Source organism: Mauremys mutica, chromosome 1 (genome assembly GCF_020497125.1).
Source record: "Mauremys mutica isolate MM-2020 ecotype Southern chromosome 1, ASM2049712v1, whole genome shotgun sequence".
NCBI classification, from domain to species: Eukaryota; Metazoa; Chordata; order Testudines; family Geoemydidae; genus Mauremys; species Mauremys mutica.
This window is the reverse complement of record NC_059072.1, coordinates 251,994,727-252,015,172: the sequence shown is the minus strand read 5'-3', so window position 1 is coordinate 252,015,172 and position 20,446 is coordinate 251,994,727. Positions and strand designations below refer to the sequence as shown.

At 47.0% G+C, this 20,446-nt stretch overlaps 1 protein-coding gene across 4 annotated transcripts in view; it reads right to left on the bottom strand.

The window, feature by feature from the left end:
- CCDC138 (coiled-coil domain containing 138) overlaps positions 1-20,446 on the bottom strand; it is a 78,173-nt gene that overhangs the window by 26,174 nt on the left and 31,553 nt on the right. For all 4 annotated transcript variants that reach the window (XM_045006944.1, XM_045006942.1, XM_045006957.1 and 1 more), the window contains one exon: positions 19,126-19,318. In XM_045006944.1, the coding sequence (XP_044862879.1) occupies positions 19,126-19,318 (193 nt within the window). The remainder of the gene's footprint in view (positions 1-19,125; positions 19,319-20,446) is intronic.

Genomic DNA, 20,446 nt, shown 5'->3' with positions numbered 1-20,446 from the left:
AGTGGTAGTGGTCTTGTGATGTGGACATCTACCTACTGAGAACTGGCCTGAAATCACTAACACATTTCATGGAAGCCACTGAATAACCACCCAATAGATCTCAGGGTAGATGGTGAACAGAAGTTGACATTGAGGATGGATTTATATTGGCAGCCGAAAGGTGAAAATCTCTATAGCGCATTACCAGTTCTCCAAAATACATAGTCCCCCTGTCCCTCTATTCTCTATAACAGATGTTTTAAAATTTGGAAACATTCTACAAAACAAAGAATGGGTTTTATTTGCACAATCCTCATTTAAAATCAGGAGTCAAAGAATAGGTGGTAGTACTCTCTCAAGCTCTATCGACTAATCCTTTTCTCCAGATGCTCAGATACTGATGAGCACCACCTCAATGCATAGATGGAACAGAACAAGGATAAATTTAACCAATTAGCAATTTAACAGTAAATTAAATTACCCCCATGGTGAAAACCTGCAAGGGATGTCAATAGCAGAAACATGGCATACTCTCCATCTAGGGATGAATGCCCCCATGGGGACCTCAAATTCACTGAACTGGTTGTCTCAGGCCTTGTCTACACTACAAGACTATTTCGAATCTACTTAAGTCGAATTTGTGGATTCGACCTTATGAAGTCGAATTTGTGTATCCACAGTAAATACACTAATTCGAATTTCTGAGTCCACAGTAACGGGGCTGGCGTCGACTTTGGAAGCGGTGCACTGTGGGAAGCTATCCCACAGTTCCCGCAGTCCCCGCTGCCCATTGGAATGCTGGGTAGAGCTCCCAATGCCTCCTGGGGGAAAAATGTGTCGAGGGTGCTTTTGGGTAACTGTTGTCATTGAACCGTCAATCACGCCCTCCCTCCCTGAAAGCTCCGGCGGGAAATCTGTTCGCGCCCTTCTCTTGTCAGTTACAGCGCGTACGCCACAGCACTGCGAGCATGGAGCCTGCTGCGATCATCGCTGCACTTATGGCCGTTGTCAACTCCTCGCACCTTATCGTCCACCTCTTCCACAGTCAGCTGCTGAGAAATCGGGTGAGGAGGCTCCGGCAGCGCGGTGAGGACAGGAATTCACAGAGTGGCGCAGACCTCTCACAAAGCAGGGTACGCCGCGCAGTGGAGATCATGGTGGCAATCGGTCAAGTTCATGGTGTGGAACGGCGATTCTGGGCCCAGGAAACAAGCACGGACTGGTGGGACCGCATAGTGCTGCAGGTCTGGGATGAATCACAGTGGCTGCGAAACTTCAGGATGCGTAAGGGCACTTTCCTTGAACTCTGTGACTTGCTGTCCCCTGCCCTGAAGCGCCAGGACACCCGGATGCGAGCAGCCCTGAGTGTGCAGAAGCGAGTGGCCATAGCCCTCTGGAAACTTGCAACGCCAGACAGCTACCGGTCAGTAGCGAACCACTTTGGCGTGGGCAAATCTACCGTGGGGGTTGCTGTGATTGAAGTAGCCCACGCAATCGTTGAGCAACTTCTCTCAAAGGTAGTGACTCTCGGAAACGTCCAGGACATCATAGATGGCTTCGCCGCGATGGGATTCCCAAACTGCGGTGGGGCTATAGATGGGACTCACATCCCTATCCTGGCACCAGCCCACCAGGCCAGCGAGTACATTAACCGAAAGGGCTACTTTTCAATGGTGCTGCAAGCACTGGTAGACCATAGGGGACGTTTTACCAACATCTTCGTTGGGTGGGCGGGCAAGGTTCATGACGCGCATGTGTTCAGGAACTCTGGTCTGTTTAAACGCCTCCAGGCAGGTACTTTCTTCCCGGACCACAAAATAACGGTTGGGGATGTGCAGATGCCTACAGTGATCCTCGGGGACCCAGCCTACCCGCTAATGCCCTGGCTCATGAAGCCCTATACAGGCGCCTTGGACAGAGAGAAGGAACTCTTCAACTACCGGCTGAGCAAGTGCAGAATGGTGGTGGAGTGTGCTTTCGGACGTCTCAAGGGGAGATGGCGGAGCTTACTGACTCGCTCGGACATCAGCGAAAAGAATATCCCCGTAGTTATTGCTGCTTGCTGTGTGCTACACAATCTCTGTGAGAGCAAGGGCGAGACCTTTTTGTCCGGATGGGAGGTTGAGGCAAATCGCCTGGCTGCAGTTTACGCTCAGCCAGACACCTGTGCCGAGAGAATATCCCAGCGGGAAGCGCTGTGTATCCGGGAGGCTTTGAAAGCAAGTTTCCTCGGAGATCAGGGTAACCTATGACTCTCCACTTGCTTACAAGAGAAACTGACCCTGGGCCTGTGTCTGTATGTGTCGATTTCGATCTGCGGTTACATACCCCGTTCTCCAAGTTTCCCCCACTTCCAAAGCACGTTTTAAAGCAAATTAATTGTTACACTCATTATTAATAAATCTTTGTTTTACTTTGCATTTCTGTTCAGGTGTTGAAACATGGACGCATACTGTGCTGGGCACGGTGTGCACTGATGTACAGACCGCTTGTTCCATAGAGGAATGACATCCTCCTGCTCCTACATAGGTCTCTGGGGTGGGGGACAGTTGCAAGTGGTTGTGCATGAAGGGGAGGGTTTGCAGGAAGGGGTGGGTTTGCAGGAAGGGGCGAGTGGTGCCTTCTTTGGATAGGGGTTTGGATGACGGCAGTGGGCTGCGGGTTTGGGCGTAGGAAGGGGTGAGGGGTGTGGGGGAAGGATGAGTATCTGTCCGTGGATGAGGGCTCTTGTTGGGGCTCAGGGCAGCGGAGAGGCTCGTTGCTACGGTGGAAGTGCATGATAAGGGCAGCGTGCCTTAACATTAAGGGGGTGGCAGGCGCTAGGACCCTGGACAAGCATACACATCACAGAATGACCCGGGGCAGCATACACCACACAGAGTGACCCTGGTGCCTACTGACTGCAGTGTGTGTGTGCCCTGCAGTTGATCATGCCCCCAAGTCTGTACCCTGGTAATGTAGGCTATACCGTGCAATTATAAATCCCCTCCCCCCCCATACACAAAAAAATCCTCTGACACGAAAGACGTGACCGAAACAGTGAATAACAGCAAACAGCTTTTAATAATCTAATACACAGTGGGGGGATGAAACTTGGATTTGGGACTGGGTGAGCCTGTAAGGGAAGCACTTCTACAAATTTATAGTGTGAGAGGTGTGTGGTACATTAGCGCTATGCAGTGGTGCAGTGACAGTTCTCACGGCCCCTACCGCCCCTCCGTCTTGTACTTTTGGGTGAGGGGGGGGGCAGGACTTCTTGGCGGGGGAGGGCGGTTGCAGATACACTGCAGGGGGGCTCTGTCCTCCTGCCTGCAGTCCTGCAGAACATCAACAAGGCGCCGGAGCGTGTCCGTTTGCTCCCTCATTAGCCCAAGCAGCGTTTGAGTCGCCTGCTGGTCTTCCTGCCGCCACCTATCCTCCCGTTCGATGTGTGTGCGATGCTGTTGACATAGGGTCTCCCTCCACTGTCTCTGCTCTGCCGCCTCGGCTCTGGAGCAGGCCATCAGTTCCGCGAACATCTCGTCCCTAGTCTTTTTCTTTCGCCGCCTAATCTGCGCCAGCCTCTGCGAGGGGGATGCCGGGGCAGTCCGGGAAAGAGCCGAAGCTGTGTGATGGGAAAAGTAACTGATTTCCTTGAACAGATACATGTTTGCGAACAGTGAACACAGTCTAGTCAGTTTCTCTGAACAAGACCATACAGGGCAACAAGTCTCACGAGATCTCAGGACAAGTTTGAGATTTCGGAATACGCTCTCATTGGCTGCGGCATTGCACAGGAGAGCGGACAAGTGGGGAGAGACAGCTGAATCCGTCTAGCAGACAGTCCTGGTAAGCCTTACAGTACATTCTGCTTATCAGTTAATGGATAGCTGTGCCCTCCCGCTAAAGGCAATCTGGAAATCATATACTCTGACCCTTTTCCAGCCACTCCCGCCAGTGCACGGGAAAGATCAATGTATGCTTTTCCTATGTGGTCTACAACACGTGGCTGTTAAGCGAGGGTCATTGTTATGCAAAGTAAAAGTCAACCATTCACAACAGTAACAATACACTAATTGCCCTAATTAGATGCAGCATTTCATGGACGAGATCACCCTGATGCGGGTCCCTCAGAGTCACAAAGAGCAGATGCTAAGGGAAGCCCTGCAGAGACCAGGACCATATGCGGCCATGCTTGTGGAGGCGATGATTCCCATCTACATAAGGATGTCCTGGCGCGGAAGAGTGTGCTTCCACGGAGCACCCAACAAGGCACCTCTCCCCAGGAACCTCCTGCGGAGGCTTTTCGAGGACCTAAATGAGACCTTTCTTGAATTGTCCCTGGAGGATTATTGTTCAATCCCTATATGTGTGGACCTACTTTTCATATAGTTTTTCATTGAAAATTTTATATATAGTATTTCTATTTTTTTATACCTGTTTTATAAAAAATAAATGTTTACATGTTTATAGCACTTACCGCCTGATCCTTCCCCTGATTCAGAGTCCGGGTTAACGGCCGGGGAGGGTTGGTAGGGGATCTCTGTGAGGGTGATGAAGAGATCCTGGCTGTCAGGGAAAGCGGTATTGTGTTCGCTGTCGCCTGCGCCGTCCTCCACAGACCCTTCCTCATCTTCCACATCGGCGAACATCGAGGAGGAACTGTCCAGGTTCACTATGCCATCCACTGAGACCACGGTCACTGGTGGGGCAGTGGTGGCAGACCCACCTAGAATGGCATGCAGTGCCTCGTAGAAGCGGCATGTCTGGGGCTGGGCTCCGGAGCGTCCGTTTGCCGCTCTGACTTTTTGGTAGCCTTGTCTCAGGTCCTTGATTTTCACGCGGCACTGCATTGCATCCCGGCTGTATCCTTTCTCTATCATTGCTTTGGAGACCTTCTCGAAGGTCTTTGCATTCCGCTTGTTGGAGCGCAGCTCCGACAGCACAGACTCCTCGCCCCACACACCGATCAGATCCAGGACTTCCCGGTCTGTCCATGCTGGGGACCTCTTTCTATTCTTGGATTGGCCGGACTCCTCTGCTGGAGAGCTCTGCATCGTTGCAGGTGCTGCGGAGCTCGCCCCGATGTCCAGCCAGGACGTCAGATTCAAAGTGCCCAGACAGGAAAAGGAATTCAAATTTTCCCGGGTCATTTCCTGTGTGGCTGGTCAGAGAATCCAAGCTCCGACTGCTGTCCAGAGCGTCAACAGAGTGGTGCACTGTGGGATAGCTCCCGGAGCTACTAAGTTCGATTTGCATCCACACCTAGCCTAATTCGAGCTAGCCATGTCGAATTTAGCGTTACTCCACCTGTCGGGGTGGAGTACCGAATTCGAACTAAAGAGCCCTCTAGTTCAAATTAAATGGCTTCCTGGTGTGGACGGTTGAGCGGTTAGTTCGAATTAACGCTGCTAAATTCGATTTAAAGTCCTAGTGTAGACCAGGCCTCAGATTCAAGTGCTCTGTCTCTCTTTCTTACCACAATACTGGATACACTGGGAGGCTCAGGTCCCCTTGTGTGGAAGGGCAGGAGGAAGGAAGGTGTATTAATTTAGATGGAATATATGGGCCAAAAGTGTTAACCCAGTTATTGTCCAACGTTAAGCAGTGCTAAACAAGGTTTGGTGTACAGAGATCTCAGCTTGCTTAGTACCATGGCGCAAACACCATTAAAAATCCTTTTAACATTTTATTAAAGATACAGAAAAAGAAGGAAAAATAATTAAAGCATTTTAAATGTAAAATATTAAATAAGGTTTTCATTATAACAACATCCCTTGTTCCCCTTAGCTGAAGATGATTTTTCCTCCTAAAAATTCTCATTTGACAGTCTCTTAGATGGTATCAAAGATGGTAATAACTGTCTTTTTTGGGGAAAAGAAAGTAAGTTAGTTGAGATGGGCTGGAGTGAAGCCACATGCAAAAAGTGGGGAGAAAAGAACAGCAGAGATTGAAATTCAGCTTCTGTCTCTCACTTAGCCCTGGTCTACACTAGGACTTTAAATCGAATTTAGCAGCGTTAATTCGAATTAACCGCTCAACCGTCCACATTAGGAAGCCGTTTAATTCGACCTAGAGGGCTCTTTAGCTCGAATTCGGTACTCCACCCCTACAAGGGAGTAGCGCTAAATTCGACATGGCTATCTCGAATTAGGCTAGGTGTGGATGCAAATCGAACTTACTAGCTCCGGGAGCTATCCCACACTGCACCACTCTGTTGACGCTCTGGACAGCAGTCCGAGCTTGGATGCTCTGACCAGCCACACAGGAAAAGTCCCGGGAAAATTTGAATTCCTTTTCCTGTCTGGACAGTTAGAATCTCATTTCGTGGTTGGACATCGGGGCGAGCTCAGCAGCACCGGCAGCGATGCAGAGCTCTCCAGCAGAGGAGTTCATGTAATCTCTGAATAGAAAGAGGGACCCAGCATAGACTGACCGGGAACTCTTGGATCTGATCGGTGTGTGGGGCGAGGAGTCTGTGCTTTCGGAGCTGCGCTCCAAAAAACGGAATGGAAAGACCTACGAGAAGGTCTCCAAAGCCATCAGAGACAGAGGATACAGCCGGGATGCCACGCAGCGCCGCGTGAAAATCAAGGACCCCAGACAAGGCTACCAAAAAATCAAAGCGCCAAACGGACGCTACAGAGCCTGCCACCACTGCCCCACCAGCGACCATGGACTCTGACGATGGGACAGTGTCAACGGCCAGTTCCTCGGCGATGTTCGCGGACGGGGAAGATGAGGAAGGGTTTGTGGAGGACGAGGCAGGCGACAGCGCTTACAATGCTGGTTTCCCCGACAGCCAGGATCTCTTCATCACCGTCACAGAGATCCCCTACCAACCGTCCCCGGCCATTAACCCGGACCCTGAATCAGGGGAAGGATCACTCGGTAAGTGCTTTAACCATGTAAACTTTTATTCTTAATATAACAGGAATCTGAAGTATGTCAAAAGGAGGTCTCTCTATATATGGGGATAGAACAGAAATCCTCCTGGGAGATCTCCACGAAGCTCTCCTGGAGGTAATCGAAAAGCCTCTGCAGGAGGTTCCTGGGGAGAGCTGCCTTATTGGGTGCTCCGTGGCAGCACACTTTTCCGCGCGAGGCTTTCATGAGGTACTCAGGGAGCATTGCCTTCCCGAGCACGGCTGCATAGGGCCCTGGTTTGTGCTGGCTTTCACGCAGCATGCGCTCTATCTCCTTCAGTGACCGTCCTCAGGGTGATCTCGCTCGAAGAGTCCTGCATCTAATTAGGGGAATTACTGTAATGTTACGCCTGGTCCAGAGTATTTTTTCAAAAAACTCCAGACAGACGGCATAGCACAGACTCAGCACGCTGCTGTGTGACGAGCGTAACGGAAAGCCAAAGAATCAAATGGACGCTCATGGAGGGAGGGGGGACTGAGCACGCAAGGTATCCCACAGTTCCTGCTGTCTCCGAAAAGCATTTGCATTCTTGGCTGAGCTCCAAATGCTTCTAGGGTCAAACACAGTGTCCGCGGTGGGTCAGGGCATAGCTCGGCAATTTACGCACCCCCCCCACCCCCAGAAGTGAAAGGGAAAACAATCCTCTGTTGACTCTTTTACATGTCACCGTATCTTTACTGAATGCTGAAGATAGATGCGATGGTGCAGCACTGAACACCAACATCCTCACTCCCCCCACGCTATGGATGGCTGATGGTGCAATATGGCTGGTATCCGTCCTCATCATCAGCCTATTGGCACATGGGGCAGTGCAAAAGGACTGGTAACCATGCGTACTAGCATGTGAGGTCGATCAAGGGCACCTGGCCCTAATTTTTCCTGGTAGATGGTGCAGTATGGCTGGTAACCGTCCTCATCATAGCAACAGGGGGCTGAGCTTCATCAGCCCCCACCCTTCATGTGTAAAGAAAAGATTCAATTGCCCCTGGACTAGCAGCAGGATGCTGGGCTCCTCTCCTCCACACTCCTTAATGTCCTGCCTGGACTATCATTGCAGCTGGAGGCTGCCTTCCACTCATTTCTCACTAACAAGGCACTGTGTCTTATTCCTGCATTCTTTATTACTTCATCACACAAGTGGGGGGACAATGCTATGGTAGCCCAGGAAGGCTGGGGAAGAATGGAATGAACAGGTGGGGTTGTTGCAGGAGCACCCCCTGTGAATAGCATTCAGCTCATAATCTATGCAGGATCTGACACAGAGCAGCTGTGCTCTCTGGTTCTCTGATACAGTGGTTCTCTAGTACACTTGCCCATATTCTAGGCAGGACTGATTCTATTTTTACATACCAAAAAGGAGGGATTGACTCAGGGAGTCATTCCCAATTTTGGCTTTTGCGCCCCTGGCTAAGAGCAGCCAGGGGCACTTATGACAGCAGCAAATGGCGCAGTGCAAAAGGACTGGTAACCATGCCCATCTTATTACCAATTTATGGTATGGTAGATGGTACAGTATGGCTGGTAACCATCTCTGCTATCATGCAAAAGCAAAAGCATGCTGCTGTGTAGCGCTGCTGGACCGCCTCTGTCAGCGGCATCTAGTACACATACGGTGACAGGCACAAAAGGCAAAATAGGCTCCATGGCTTCTACGCTGTGGCGTCTGCCAGGGCAATCCAGGGAAAACGGTCTTGAAATGATTGTCTGCTGTAGCTTTCCCGGAGGAAGGGATGACTGACGACATTTACCCAGAACCACCCGCGAAAATGGTTTTTGCCCCATCAGGCACTGGGATCTCAACCCAGAATTCACAGAGACAGACTACACTGTGTTCATTGTTCGCCAAAATTTATCTTTGCAAGGAATTCACTCCCTTTTTCCCATCACACAGCTTCGACTGTCTCCAGACCTGCCACAGCATCCCCCTCACAGAGGCTGGCAAAGATTAGGCGGCGAAAGAAAAAGACAGGGGACGAGATGTTCGCTGAAGTTAGGGGGTGCTCCCGAGACGAGGCGGACCAGCAGAGCCAGTGGAGGGAGACCCTCTCTCTGTACCAGCGCTCACACAGCGAACGGGAGGAGAGGTGGCATGAGGAAGACAAGCAGTCGACTCAAACGCTGCTTGGACTAATGAGGGAGCAAACGGACACGCTCCTGCGCCTTGTGCATGTTCTGCAGGACCTCCGGCAGGAGGACAGAGCCCCCCTGCAGTGTATCTGCAACCGCCCTCCCCCGCCACAAAGTCCCATACCCCCCTCACCCAAAATAACCAGAAGGAGGGGCGCCAGAGGCCGTGTAAACTGTCACTGCACCCCAGCAGAGTGCTCAAGTACCGAAAAGCTCTCATAGCCTAATTTTTGAGAAGTCCTTTCCTTCCCGCCTCACCCAAGCCCCCATCCCAGTTTCATCCCCTAACTGTCTAGTTGATAATAAAAAATACTTTTCTGTTAATTACTTTTTCCGTCATGTTCTTTTAGAGGAGACTGTGTTTGAAGGGGGGGAAGGAGGTTGGTAATTTGACAGGACAATCACCTTTACCAGGGTACAGACATGGGGGCAGGATCAGCAGCAGGTCACACACACACTGCAGTCAGTACGCACCCTGGTCGGTATGGGAGGTGGTTTGCAGGTTCTGTGTGGGTGGGGGGGTACGTGACTTTGTAGCAGGGGAGGGGGGTTACAGATCTCATGCAACGGTCCCTGTCCTGGACCACAGAGCCACGCATCCGTCCTCCCCCGCCAAAAGGCCACATAGCCCACGCACACAGAGTCCCAAAAAGGAGGGATGGCAGGCTCCGTTGAAACATCCAGTCCGGCACTGCAGACCGCTCTGGGAGCAGGAGCCTGTCATTCCTCGAGTTTACAGGCGGTCTTTACGTCACCGCACACCCTACCCAGCACAGTCCGTGTCCCAGTTTCAACCCTGTAACGCAAAGTCATCAATAAAGAAACCTTTGTAAAGTTACAGTGGAACATGTATTTTATTTTTATACGTGTGTTGGAAGTTGGGGAAGCGGGGTGGGCGGGGTATGTAACTGCAGATGCTAGTCAACAGTAACTTGGTAAAGAAACAGGGGCAGGTTCAGCTTCTTTGTAAAGAAACTGAACAGTCACAGGTCACGCTGCTCACTGCTCGCTGGTACTTGAAGAGTTCCTTGTCGCTGTGCAAGGCGCCTGCACAGAGCTTCACGAGCCAGGGCATTAGCGGGTAGGCTGGGTCCCCGACGATCACTATAGGCATCTGCACATCCCCAAGACTTATTTTGTGGTCCGGGAAGAAACTACCTTCCTGCAGGCGTATAAACAGACCAGAGTTCCTGAAAACAAGCACGTCATGAACTTTGCCTGGCCACCCGACGTTGGTGTTGGTAAAACGTCCCCCATGGTCCACCAGTGCTCGCAGCACCATTGAAAAGTAGCCCTATTTCTCAGCAGCTGACTGTGGAAGAGGTGGACGATAAGGTGCGAGGAGTTGACAACGGCCATAACTGCAGCGGGATACGTGCTCAAAGTGCTGTGGCGCCCGCGCTGTCACTGAGCAGAAAAGTGCACAAACAGATTGCCCGCAGGCGCTTTCAGGGAGGGAGGGCATGATTGACGGTTCAATGATGACACTTACCCAAAACCACCCTCGACACATTTTTTCCCCCAGCAGGCATTGGGGGCTCTACCCAGCATTCCAATGGGCAGCGGGGAGTGCGGGAACTGTGGGATAGCTTCCCACAGTGCACCGCTTCCAAAGTCGACGCTGGCCCCGTTACTGTGGACTCAGACAGTCGAATTAGTGTATTTAGTGTGGATACACAAATTCGACTTCATAAGGTCGATTCCACAAATTCGAATTAAGTAGATTCGAAATAGTCTTGTAGTGTAGACGTACCCTTAGAATCTCACTCCTGCAAAAACAAAGGCACAGCACAGTCTTATTAGCCACTCCGAGACCAACTTAAACCAGCATTGGGGTGTTTAGGGCATTGCTTTTAGCTACCTCTTTCTGGTCACAGGCTTACAGAGCTGTAGTAATGAATACAGTCTTGACTGGCTAAACCAGAGACTCCTAGTAAAGAGAAGGAAAAAGCCGAGGGATAGGAAAGATAAGAAATAAGGTAGGGAAGGAAAAGGATGCACAAGGAATGGGGAAGTCACAAAGTCTCACATCCCACGGTGTATGGGATTCAGCTGGAGCCAGCAGTGGTGCCAATGTCATCTGAGTCCCGCTCTCTGGCCCAGTTTGGTCAGGACATCTCTCAGGATTAGGACAAAGAAGGTCTGTGGTCCCAGGAAATGGTGGGGGTGGAAGCCATGATGGTGAAGCTCCCTCTGATAGTCCATTTTTCTCTGTAAGTCTCTTTCTTTAAGGACCCTACAAAGGAGTGGTGGGTGGAACAGGGTAAATTTGTAGGCCCAGTTATCACAACATGGGGTGTGTGTCCTGCCCAGGGGTAGATTATCCTTTCCTTGCTGTTGCAAGGGCTATGTTGATCCCGGCCAAGATCTTCCCTTCCATGAGCAGCGGCTCCTTCTTCCTGGTCACAGAGGGCATTATGGTACTCCAGAGCAGCTACAGGAAGGCAGCAACCACTCTCAATACTTCCTCCTAATGACATATGCCTGGCAACTCTGGGCTCCCCTTTCCCACTTAGAGGAAAAGGACTCTGGCAATGGCTCCTCCTCCTGCTCTCTTTCAACAGTGGTGCTGCTTTCCCTGCTAACAAGGCAGCTGCTTAAAAGTACAGTTACTTAACCTATAGTAATTGGTTCTTCAAGATGTGTGGTCCACAGAGATTCCACTCTTAGCGCTCATGCAACCCATGCACACGATATTGGACTTTTGTTGGTTACGAGTGTTCATTGAAGCTGTGTTCTAAGCTGCCAGAGCTCTAGTAGAATAAGCTCTCTTGTGGCTAGGAAGATCTCTTCTAGCTAACTCATAAGTTCTTGTGCGGTCAGAAACCCACCCAGATAGCCTCTAAGTGGATACAGGTTGGTTCCTGACCATGTAAACAAAGGTCATGAATAGCCTAGGTGTGCTCGCTCCCGAATGATTTTGTTCTATCTAAATAAACTGAATTCTGATACCACCTTAGGCAGGAATTTAGAGGAAAGTCTAAGGGTAACCCTGTACTTCTGAAATGCTAGAGGGTACCAGACACAAGAGCCATGAATCTCTTCTACCCTCCTAGCTGACAAAATGGCCACCAGGAAAGGAATTTTCATGGACAGGTGGCAAAGGGAACAAGATGTTAAGGTCTCCAAAGGGCTTCTGAACTGGGGGAAAAAAATTAGACCCTTCAGGAAATGTATTACTGTTTGGTGGGAATAAGAGTTTAATTCACATATTGCTGCCAGATGGACTCTTATGTTGATGGAAAACCCAGATTGCTTCAGGGCTAACAAAAAGTCCAGTTTTGATTAAATTGGTACTATCAGGGAGAAATTGGGTGCTGAGATGCCGAAATAGAAAAGCTCTTCCATTTAGCTCTATAAGTCAGTCTGGTTGAAGGTTTCCTTAACCAGAGTAGAATGTTCTGAACCTCTGCGGATGTCATCCAGCCCACACTCAGGCCATGAGGTGTAAAGATTTTGGACCAGATAGAGAAGCTGACCACTGTTCTGAGAGACTGTGTCAGACAGAATGGGTAAGATGGCTATGTTGGTAGGTTTAGAAGTTCTGAAAACCAGAATTGCCATGCCCTTGCAGGGCTACCATGCTCATTTGATCTGTATCTTGCTTCAGTTTCCTCACGATGCTAGGAATCATGAGGATCAATGGAAACATGAACATCAAAAACACTGTCCAAAGGATGAGGAAGATGTCTATTAGTGAGCTGAGCTTGTGCTCCTCCTGGAGCAGAATGTCTGATATTAGACCTGTGAGCAGGTCTAAATTTGGGAACCCCCATTTGAAGAAAAGGTTGTGTATGACTGTGTCTTTGAGATACCACTTGTGGTTTTCAAAAGTCTCTTCTGAAATGATATCCCAGTATGTTCTGAAGACCAGGAGGATGTAGGACTATTGGTGTGACAATGTAGAATGCTCCACTCCTATAGATGTATGGCCTTCTGACAGAGGTAGTGATGACCTTGCTTCCCCTCTTGCCTATTGATATAGTGCACTGCTGTGGTGTGGTCTGACAGCACCTGAATTATTGTTTCCAAAGAGTAGACAGAAAGCCTTGCATGCCAGGTGGATGGCTCTGAGCTCTAAAATATACATGTGTGTGTGCAGACCATCATACCTGAATAGTCAAATGATCCAGATGAGATCCCTACCTGAGTAGGGGCATCTGTTATCACAATCTTTACAGGCAGGGGTATGGAAAAGGGAACTCTAACTCTGCTGCACAGATAAAATGGTCTCTACATGAGTTTAACAAGGAGAGGACTTTTTGCAGGAAAGCTATCATCATGGAGTCATAGAAACGTAGTGCTGGAGAAGTCATCTAGTCTAACCACCTGTGTTGAGTCATGACCAAGTAAGTTGAGACCATCCTTGACAGGTGTTTATCTAACCTGATCATAAACACCTCCAATGATGAAGATTCTACAAATTTCCTTGGTAACTTAGTCCAGTGCTTAACTATTCCTATAGTTAGAAAGCTTTTATTAGTATCCAACCTAAATCTCCCTTGCTGCAGATTAAGTCCATTATTTCTTGCCCTACTTTCAGTGGACATGGAGAGCAACTGATTACTGTCTTCTTTGTAGCAGTCCTTAACATATCTGCAGACTTATCAGGTCCCCACTCAGTCTTCTTTTCTCAAGACTAAACGTGCCCTTTTTTTATTTGTGCATTTGATTTTTCCTTCCTAAATGTAGTACTTTATATTTGGCTTTACTGTTGACTTCAGACCAATACTCCTATTTATCAAGGTAATTTTAATTTCTAATCCTGTGCTCCAAAGTGCTTAGCACTTCTTCCAGCATGGTGTTATCCACATATTTTATAAGCTCCACTTCATTATCCCAGTCAATGTAAATTCTGACCAGGGTCAGATCCCTGCAGAACTCCACTGATATGTCCTCCCGGTTTGATAGCAAACCATTGATAGCTACTCTAAATAGTTTTTCAATCATTTGTGCACCAACCTGACAATAATTACAGCTAGATCACATTTCTCTAGTTTGCTTATAAGACTATCATGTGGAACTGTGTCAAAAGCCTTACTAAAATCAGGTCCACTGCTTCCCTCATCCACTAGGCCAAATATATGCACTGTCTGCTGGGTCGATACACTGATCTCCATCATCTTTGCATGGATCAAAGGTGAAGTCTGTCATGCTGTGTGACATAAACATACATGACAATGTATCCTAAAAGTCTGAGACACATTCTCCGGTGGGACTGAAGTTGACTGATGAGGTCCAATATTGCCTGAAACCTTCATTGTGGAAAGCTCAAGTTGTTTTGGGGTCTGAACACTACTCCTAATAACTCTATTTTCTGCTTCAAAATCAGTATGGATTTTGTCTCTGTTGACCCTAAGACCTAGCAAGATGAAAAGTTTCAGGACTGTCTGTACTGGATTGGTCGCCTGTTGTAGTGATCTTCCTCACATTAGCCAGACATCAAAGGTAACAATGTATCTGGATTCCTTTTGTTTTTAGGTGAGTTTTCACTACCAACAGATACTTGGGTGAAAACCCTTGGAGCTGAACAAAAGCCAAAGGGCTGGGACTCTGCACCAGTAGTGTGATGTTCCTACCAAATATCTCAGGTATTTCCAGTGGAGATGTGAAAATAGACATCTTGTGGGTCAAGAGCCATGAACCAGTCCATAGGATCTAATGAAGGAATTAAAGAACCTAGGGTTAACATTTTGAACTTAAATCAATGGATGAAAGTGTTGAGACATCAAACATCAAGGAGGGGTCTCCAGCCCCCTTTCTTCTTTGGAATTAAGGAGTGTGAGTAAAAGCCCTGGTGCCTTAACTCCAAGGACACAGGTAGGAACAACAGAAGTAGTAAGAGGGACTCCACCTCCTGCTTCAGTTGTCTCTCATGAGGAGGGTCTCTGAAAAGGGATGGGAAATGGGAGAGGGGATTGAAAGGAATTGTGCGGCAAATGTGCCGCCAGACCAAGCATGCTGCAGCAACTCACCTGCAATGACTCATCCCTCCAACAGAGTCTGCAGTGACTCAGCCCTCAGGCATGCTGCAGCAACCTATCCCTGAGCAGTGCTTGGGTCAGATGATCCCTAGGTACAGGTATTTCACTGACCCCACCAGAACTGCAAGTTAGTAGTACTGTTGCACAGACCCAGCCTGGAAACCTCCTCCTGCCTCACAGCGCAGCAGACTCCCTAGGCTTCCAGCCTGCCCTTGATCCACTTCCTGTTCCTGTCCCAGCCTTGCCATAGCCTTGTCCCAGCCTGCCCAATCCTTGTCCATGCCCTACTCTGGCCTTACTCCAGCTCTGTTACTGACCTGCTCCAGCCCTGCATCCACCTCCTGACCCCTGCACTCACAACCAGGCTTCAACCGTTGGCCTGCATCTGGACTCCAACTATAATACTTATTTGGCTTGTCTATGGACTCTGACCTCAGCTCTGACCCATAGCCTGTCCCTAGACCCCAGTTTCACCATTGCCCTTGGCCCAGCATCCAACTTCGACCATCTCTCTTAATCACCAGCCTGATTGCCTGGAACTAGAGCCTGATAGGGACTGAAAGTGAATGGGATACCCGTTGGTCACAATCTCAAGAACCCACCAGATTGAGGTAATGCCAAAGGTGTTGGGGGGAGGGGAGAGAGAGACTAGAGCAGAAAAGATCCTGTAGATGTCCAAGCAGACTACTAACATTGGTGTCAAACCTGCTGCCCATTTGAAACACCTTACTATAGGGAGCCAAGATAAAAGAGAGGGTCACCTCCGGTGAAGTCTCTGCCTCTTCTTCAGTAGCTCAGAAGACCTTGCTGGATGACCATAGTCTTGTGTCAAGTAGTGCTGCCTGAAACATGTTTGGTGTCATGGTTGCTTCCCTTTCTGAGTTGGGATACAAAATCCCAAGCAGCATAGGATAGTTCTGGAATCTTTTAAAGTATGGATGGCTTCATCAGCTCCCTACTGAAGAAGTCAATTCCCTCAAAATGGGAGGTCCTAAATTGTCACCTTGCCTCTCTAGAAATACTGAATGACTGGGGAGCCATGGCAACCTTCTCATAGGTATTGCAGAGGCCACTGTTTGCACCAGTCAGACATGTTCAACAGTCTGTAGTGCTGTCCAAGCTGTCAGTTGGCTCTCCGACATAAGAGATTTAAGCTCTGCTTGGTGCTATCAACAAAACTAGATTTGACCTATTTTAAGAAATCCTACCTTGAGAGCACGCACGATAATATGCTATTCTCATTTGCACTTCTGAATGAGTAGACCTTCCAACCAAAAAAGATTCAATGTTTTTGTTCCTTTTCAGTGTGGACAGATTTCAGAGGACTTTTCTGCTTTGTCCTCTCCCATATACTGCTTGCACAAGTAGAGCGCCAGGTGCAGGATGTGAGTGAAAAAAAATATTCCAATCCTTTTGCAGGGACTTGAAGTCTTCTGTCTCTTCTCAGAACTAGGCTAAGACAGAAGCAGGTAAATGACAGATGGAAATGACAAGCTCCAGCAGGGCATCAATTACTGCCATGGTTAAGCTCCCTGGTGTTGCAAAGCATAATATGTCCAAGAACTTGTGTTGTTTCTCTAGCATAATCTTAAGGGGAATATCGTCATGCATTTTATTAAGTCTTGGAGAACCCTGAATTCATCTACAGAGGCCAGTGTAGGTTGGATCATCGCCTCACTGAGGGAAGAGGAGGAAAATTCAGCCCGAACTTGATGTTCTTCCTCTAGAGAATGTTTTTTTTAACATTCGCCTCCTCTGGTCTTTTCAGCAACTGTGGTTGGAGCAACAGAGTTGCCAAACGGAGACCTAGCCCGTGGAGGAGGCAGGTTTCCTGAAACAGTGTTGAACATCTGAAGGAGGTGGTCCAGGATGGTCAGAAATCGAATTAATATGGGTAGGATTAATGCAGTGGAGGGCACACTGGGGGATACCTAATTGGGTGACCCCTCTGAGATCCTAACCTCTTTCTAGCTCCTTTGAAATTCTTCCCTGGAATCTGTCTCAGATTCTCACTGAACTATCCTGGGGGAAGATAAAAAGCAAGCAGATGATGATTCTCTGCTGTGCTCAGCAGTAGAGGAGGAAAAAAAAAGGGGGTTGCCTCTTCTAGGAGAAAGGCAGTCCTATCAGGTATAACCTGTATATAGATTACGTTGGTATGGGAGATACCTCTCTGGCCAAGCATGGTGGCTGTACTTCAAGGAGCTATGTACTGACCTTCCTAAGTATCTCCAGCAGAGTTGACTCAGATACTGGACCCACTGAGAGGTTGCTTAATACCATGTGTTGTTTTGGTACTACGGTAGCCGGGACCAATGTATCAGGAACTATAGAGTTAGTCAATACTAAGAAGTGGAAAACTGCTACTTTGAGGATGTAGTTAGTGCAGAGGCACTAGATATCAAGGTGCTCTGTACGATATTCGGTACCATAGGCAGCTCTGCCCTTAGATTTAGACGGTATCATGTGAGCTGCCTTAGAAATTGGTATTGGAATGGGCCTTCTTGCTCTTATGACCCTTTGCCGACTGAGCCCAGGGTAAGTCATAGTGACTTTTCCGCCTCTTGCTAAGTGCCAGGAAAGTTGACATAGGCTCATCTTTGCAGTTGTGCTCCTTACTGCACGTGAAAGATGTCAATGCTAATGTACCAGCAGATGAAGGAGGCCTCTACAAGGAAGCCACCCAGGAGATCAAAATCGAGGCGCACTGACACTGAGGATTCTCTGAAGATCTCCTTGAGTCTGAGGAGACGTGAATCGACTTCTCCAGCAGGAATAATTTCAGCCTCACCTCCATTGCTCTCTCTGTGCTTGGAAAAAGAGCAACACAAGGGACAATGTTCCAGATTGTGTACTTCACCAAGACATATCGAGCATTGAGTGTGACCATCGTTGATGGGTATCGCAGTGTCACATGAAAAACAGGTCTTAAACCTTAGTGACTTAACTTCTGCCATGATCCTAGTACTCCTGTATGTGGATTTGGGGCTAGGTTATCAAAAACGTATTGATTGACTATGCTAAATATAATATAGTCTTGTTTTTTAATAGACCAACAGACAAAAGAAAACAATTACTCTAACACTAATACTAAAACAATCTAAACTAGCTAAGCTAACTCTCATAGTGCGCAAGAGAAGCAGACATTGCCAAGGGTTCCATCCTGCAACTATGCAGATGATAAACTGGAAAGGGCCCACTCTGTCCTTTATGCCCTCAGATGGGGATTGTGATGCAAGGGTACTTAATGTGGAATATGTGGATGGTCACTTGAAGAACTGATGCTTTCCTGCCCCAGCCTCAGGCAGCATGGCTCTGATTGGCCTTTGGCAGTGGAGAGAGGATGGGGGTAGAGCAAAATAGCAGGCAGCTAAGATAAGGGCTGCATGGTGTACGGGTGTGTACCAGCCCCAATTTCAGCACAGCTAAAAATGACCCACCAATTTAGAACATATCTTCTGCCCAATTCTATCTCACTATCATTTGTCCTCCAGTTAGGGAAGTCACCTACGAAATTATTACCATGCCTACTTAATAGATATGTCAGCAACAAGTACAATGCAGCTCACCATGCACTCAAACATGCAAATGACTACCACAGCATGCTTGAATACTACTAGCCTGAACATGAAACATGCGGTCTCCCTAAAAAGCAGTGCAAAAACAACTGCTTATTTATTTCAGCTATAAAAACCCCCCAGCTATCTGAATCACCTAGGCAGCCATAACATCACTCAAAAAACGAAATTGAACTTTGAATAAAACTTCATTTACTCCTGTATCATTTTTATCCTTTTGGATAGCTAAACATGTGAAATATACAATCACCAACATGTCTATTTTCCACTTCCCTTTTTGCTGTGGATCCACCTTGACAATGTCAATTTATATCATACGCTACATATGAACATCTTAATATAATTCAAGCTATAACTTTAGAAAGCCTTCTGTTTGCTGCAGCATACTTTGTTTCTTAAAAAAATAAAACGTCAAGAACATATTCCTCACTTTACAATTATAAGGTACTTCAGACAGATATAATACAATTCACTTGATGGACTTTGTGTATTTGGTTTTTGCCCAGACAAAGGCTATTTATTAAATGCAATAAAAACATTTAAGAACTTACCTTGTGTTACTGTTTTGAGTACAATTAAAGTTGATACAAATCTCAAAGGTAAAATGGAACTCTTAAAGAAAGCTGCTATCTTTGGTTTACTTTCAGCAGGTTGCTCAGAAGAGCCATGTTGGTTTCCCTTAGTTACTATGCCTTTGAATATGTCTTCACCAAGCCTCCTCATTGTTGATGTCATAGTTGAATGCTGTTGTAAACATTGTATCCATTTTATAATAGTAAATGTAATCACACGACTTTAAAATAAACTTTGCTTTAAGTACTATATTTCTAGAACTGTACGTTCTCAGGGATGTTATATAAACTGGTGGCAGTAAATTAAAAATATTACAATTAAACTTAGCCAGTATTAAAATAACATTGAGACACACATAAATCTAGTAAACCCAGACTGTAACAGAATCTGCCTTTAAATTATCCTGTTTTGCCTAGATACTATGGGATAGCAACCTAAAAGCAGTAACTGTTCTGTTAAATCTAGTAGAATACAATATTTGCAATGTACCCATAAAGACAATTTAAGGACACAATTTAAATTTTAAAAAAATTAAATTACTAAACTACCAACTTGCACTTACTCTCCCACACTGAGTGACAACATACAATTAGTAGAGAAGGAAGCATTGAATAATGAGATTAATTTCTTTATGAACATTGTAAATGACCTCAATTTCAAGATTCAGACATTCACATGTCAATTTTCTGTAACGAACCAGTCCATGTGAGATTGAAGTAAATTAGGTAATGAATGCAAAAGGAGTGATGTAGTTTAAGATCATGTATTGGTGAAAAGTAAAATTATAAATGAAAACAAATTTTAAGAAAAATATTGGCTGTGGGATGACATTCTATACCCAATGTTTCAGCACAATAACATTTAAAAGTGACAGGTGAATTCTCTTTTCATCCACAGCTATCAAATATATTCCCATATGGAAAATGTTCAAAATTAAAGCTAAGCTTAAAGGAGGGGATTTTCAAAGTTGCCTAAGGCAATTAGATGCTCAAGTCCCACTGAAACTCAATAGCAGTAAACATCCAATTCTTTTAAGAGCCTTTGAAAATCCCAACCAAAAGCGGGATGGATTTTGGAAACACTAAACCATTTAGTTATGGTATAGTGTTGCAATAAAATGCCTCCAAAGTTTAAAGAAATGATCACTCATGTAGATAATGCTTTGTTACTCTTTTGCTAGGGGACAGTCTTAAAACTCCAGTAGCCTTTACAACAGTTCATATTCATTTTTTTGTCTAGGTCTGACCCACTGTGTTTCTGTATTAAAGAAAATCAATATATTAAGTAATTACAATTATG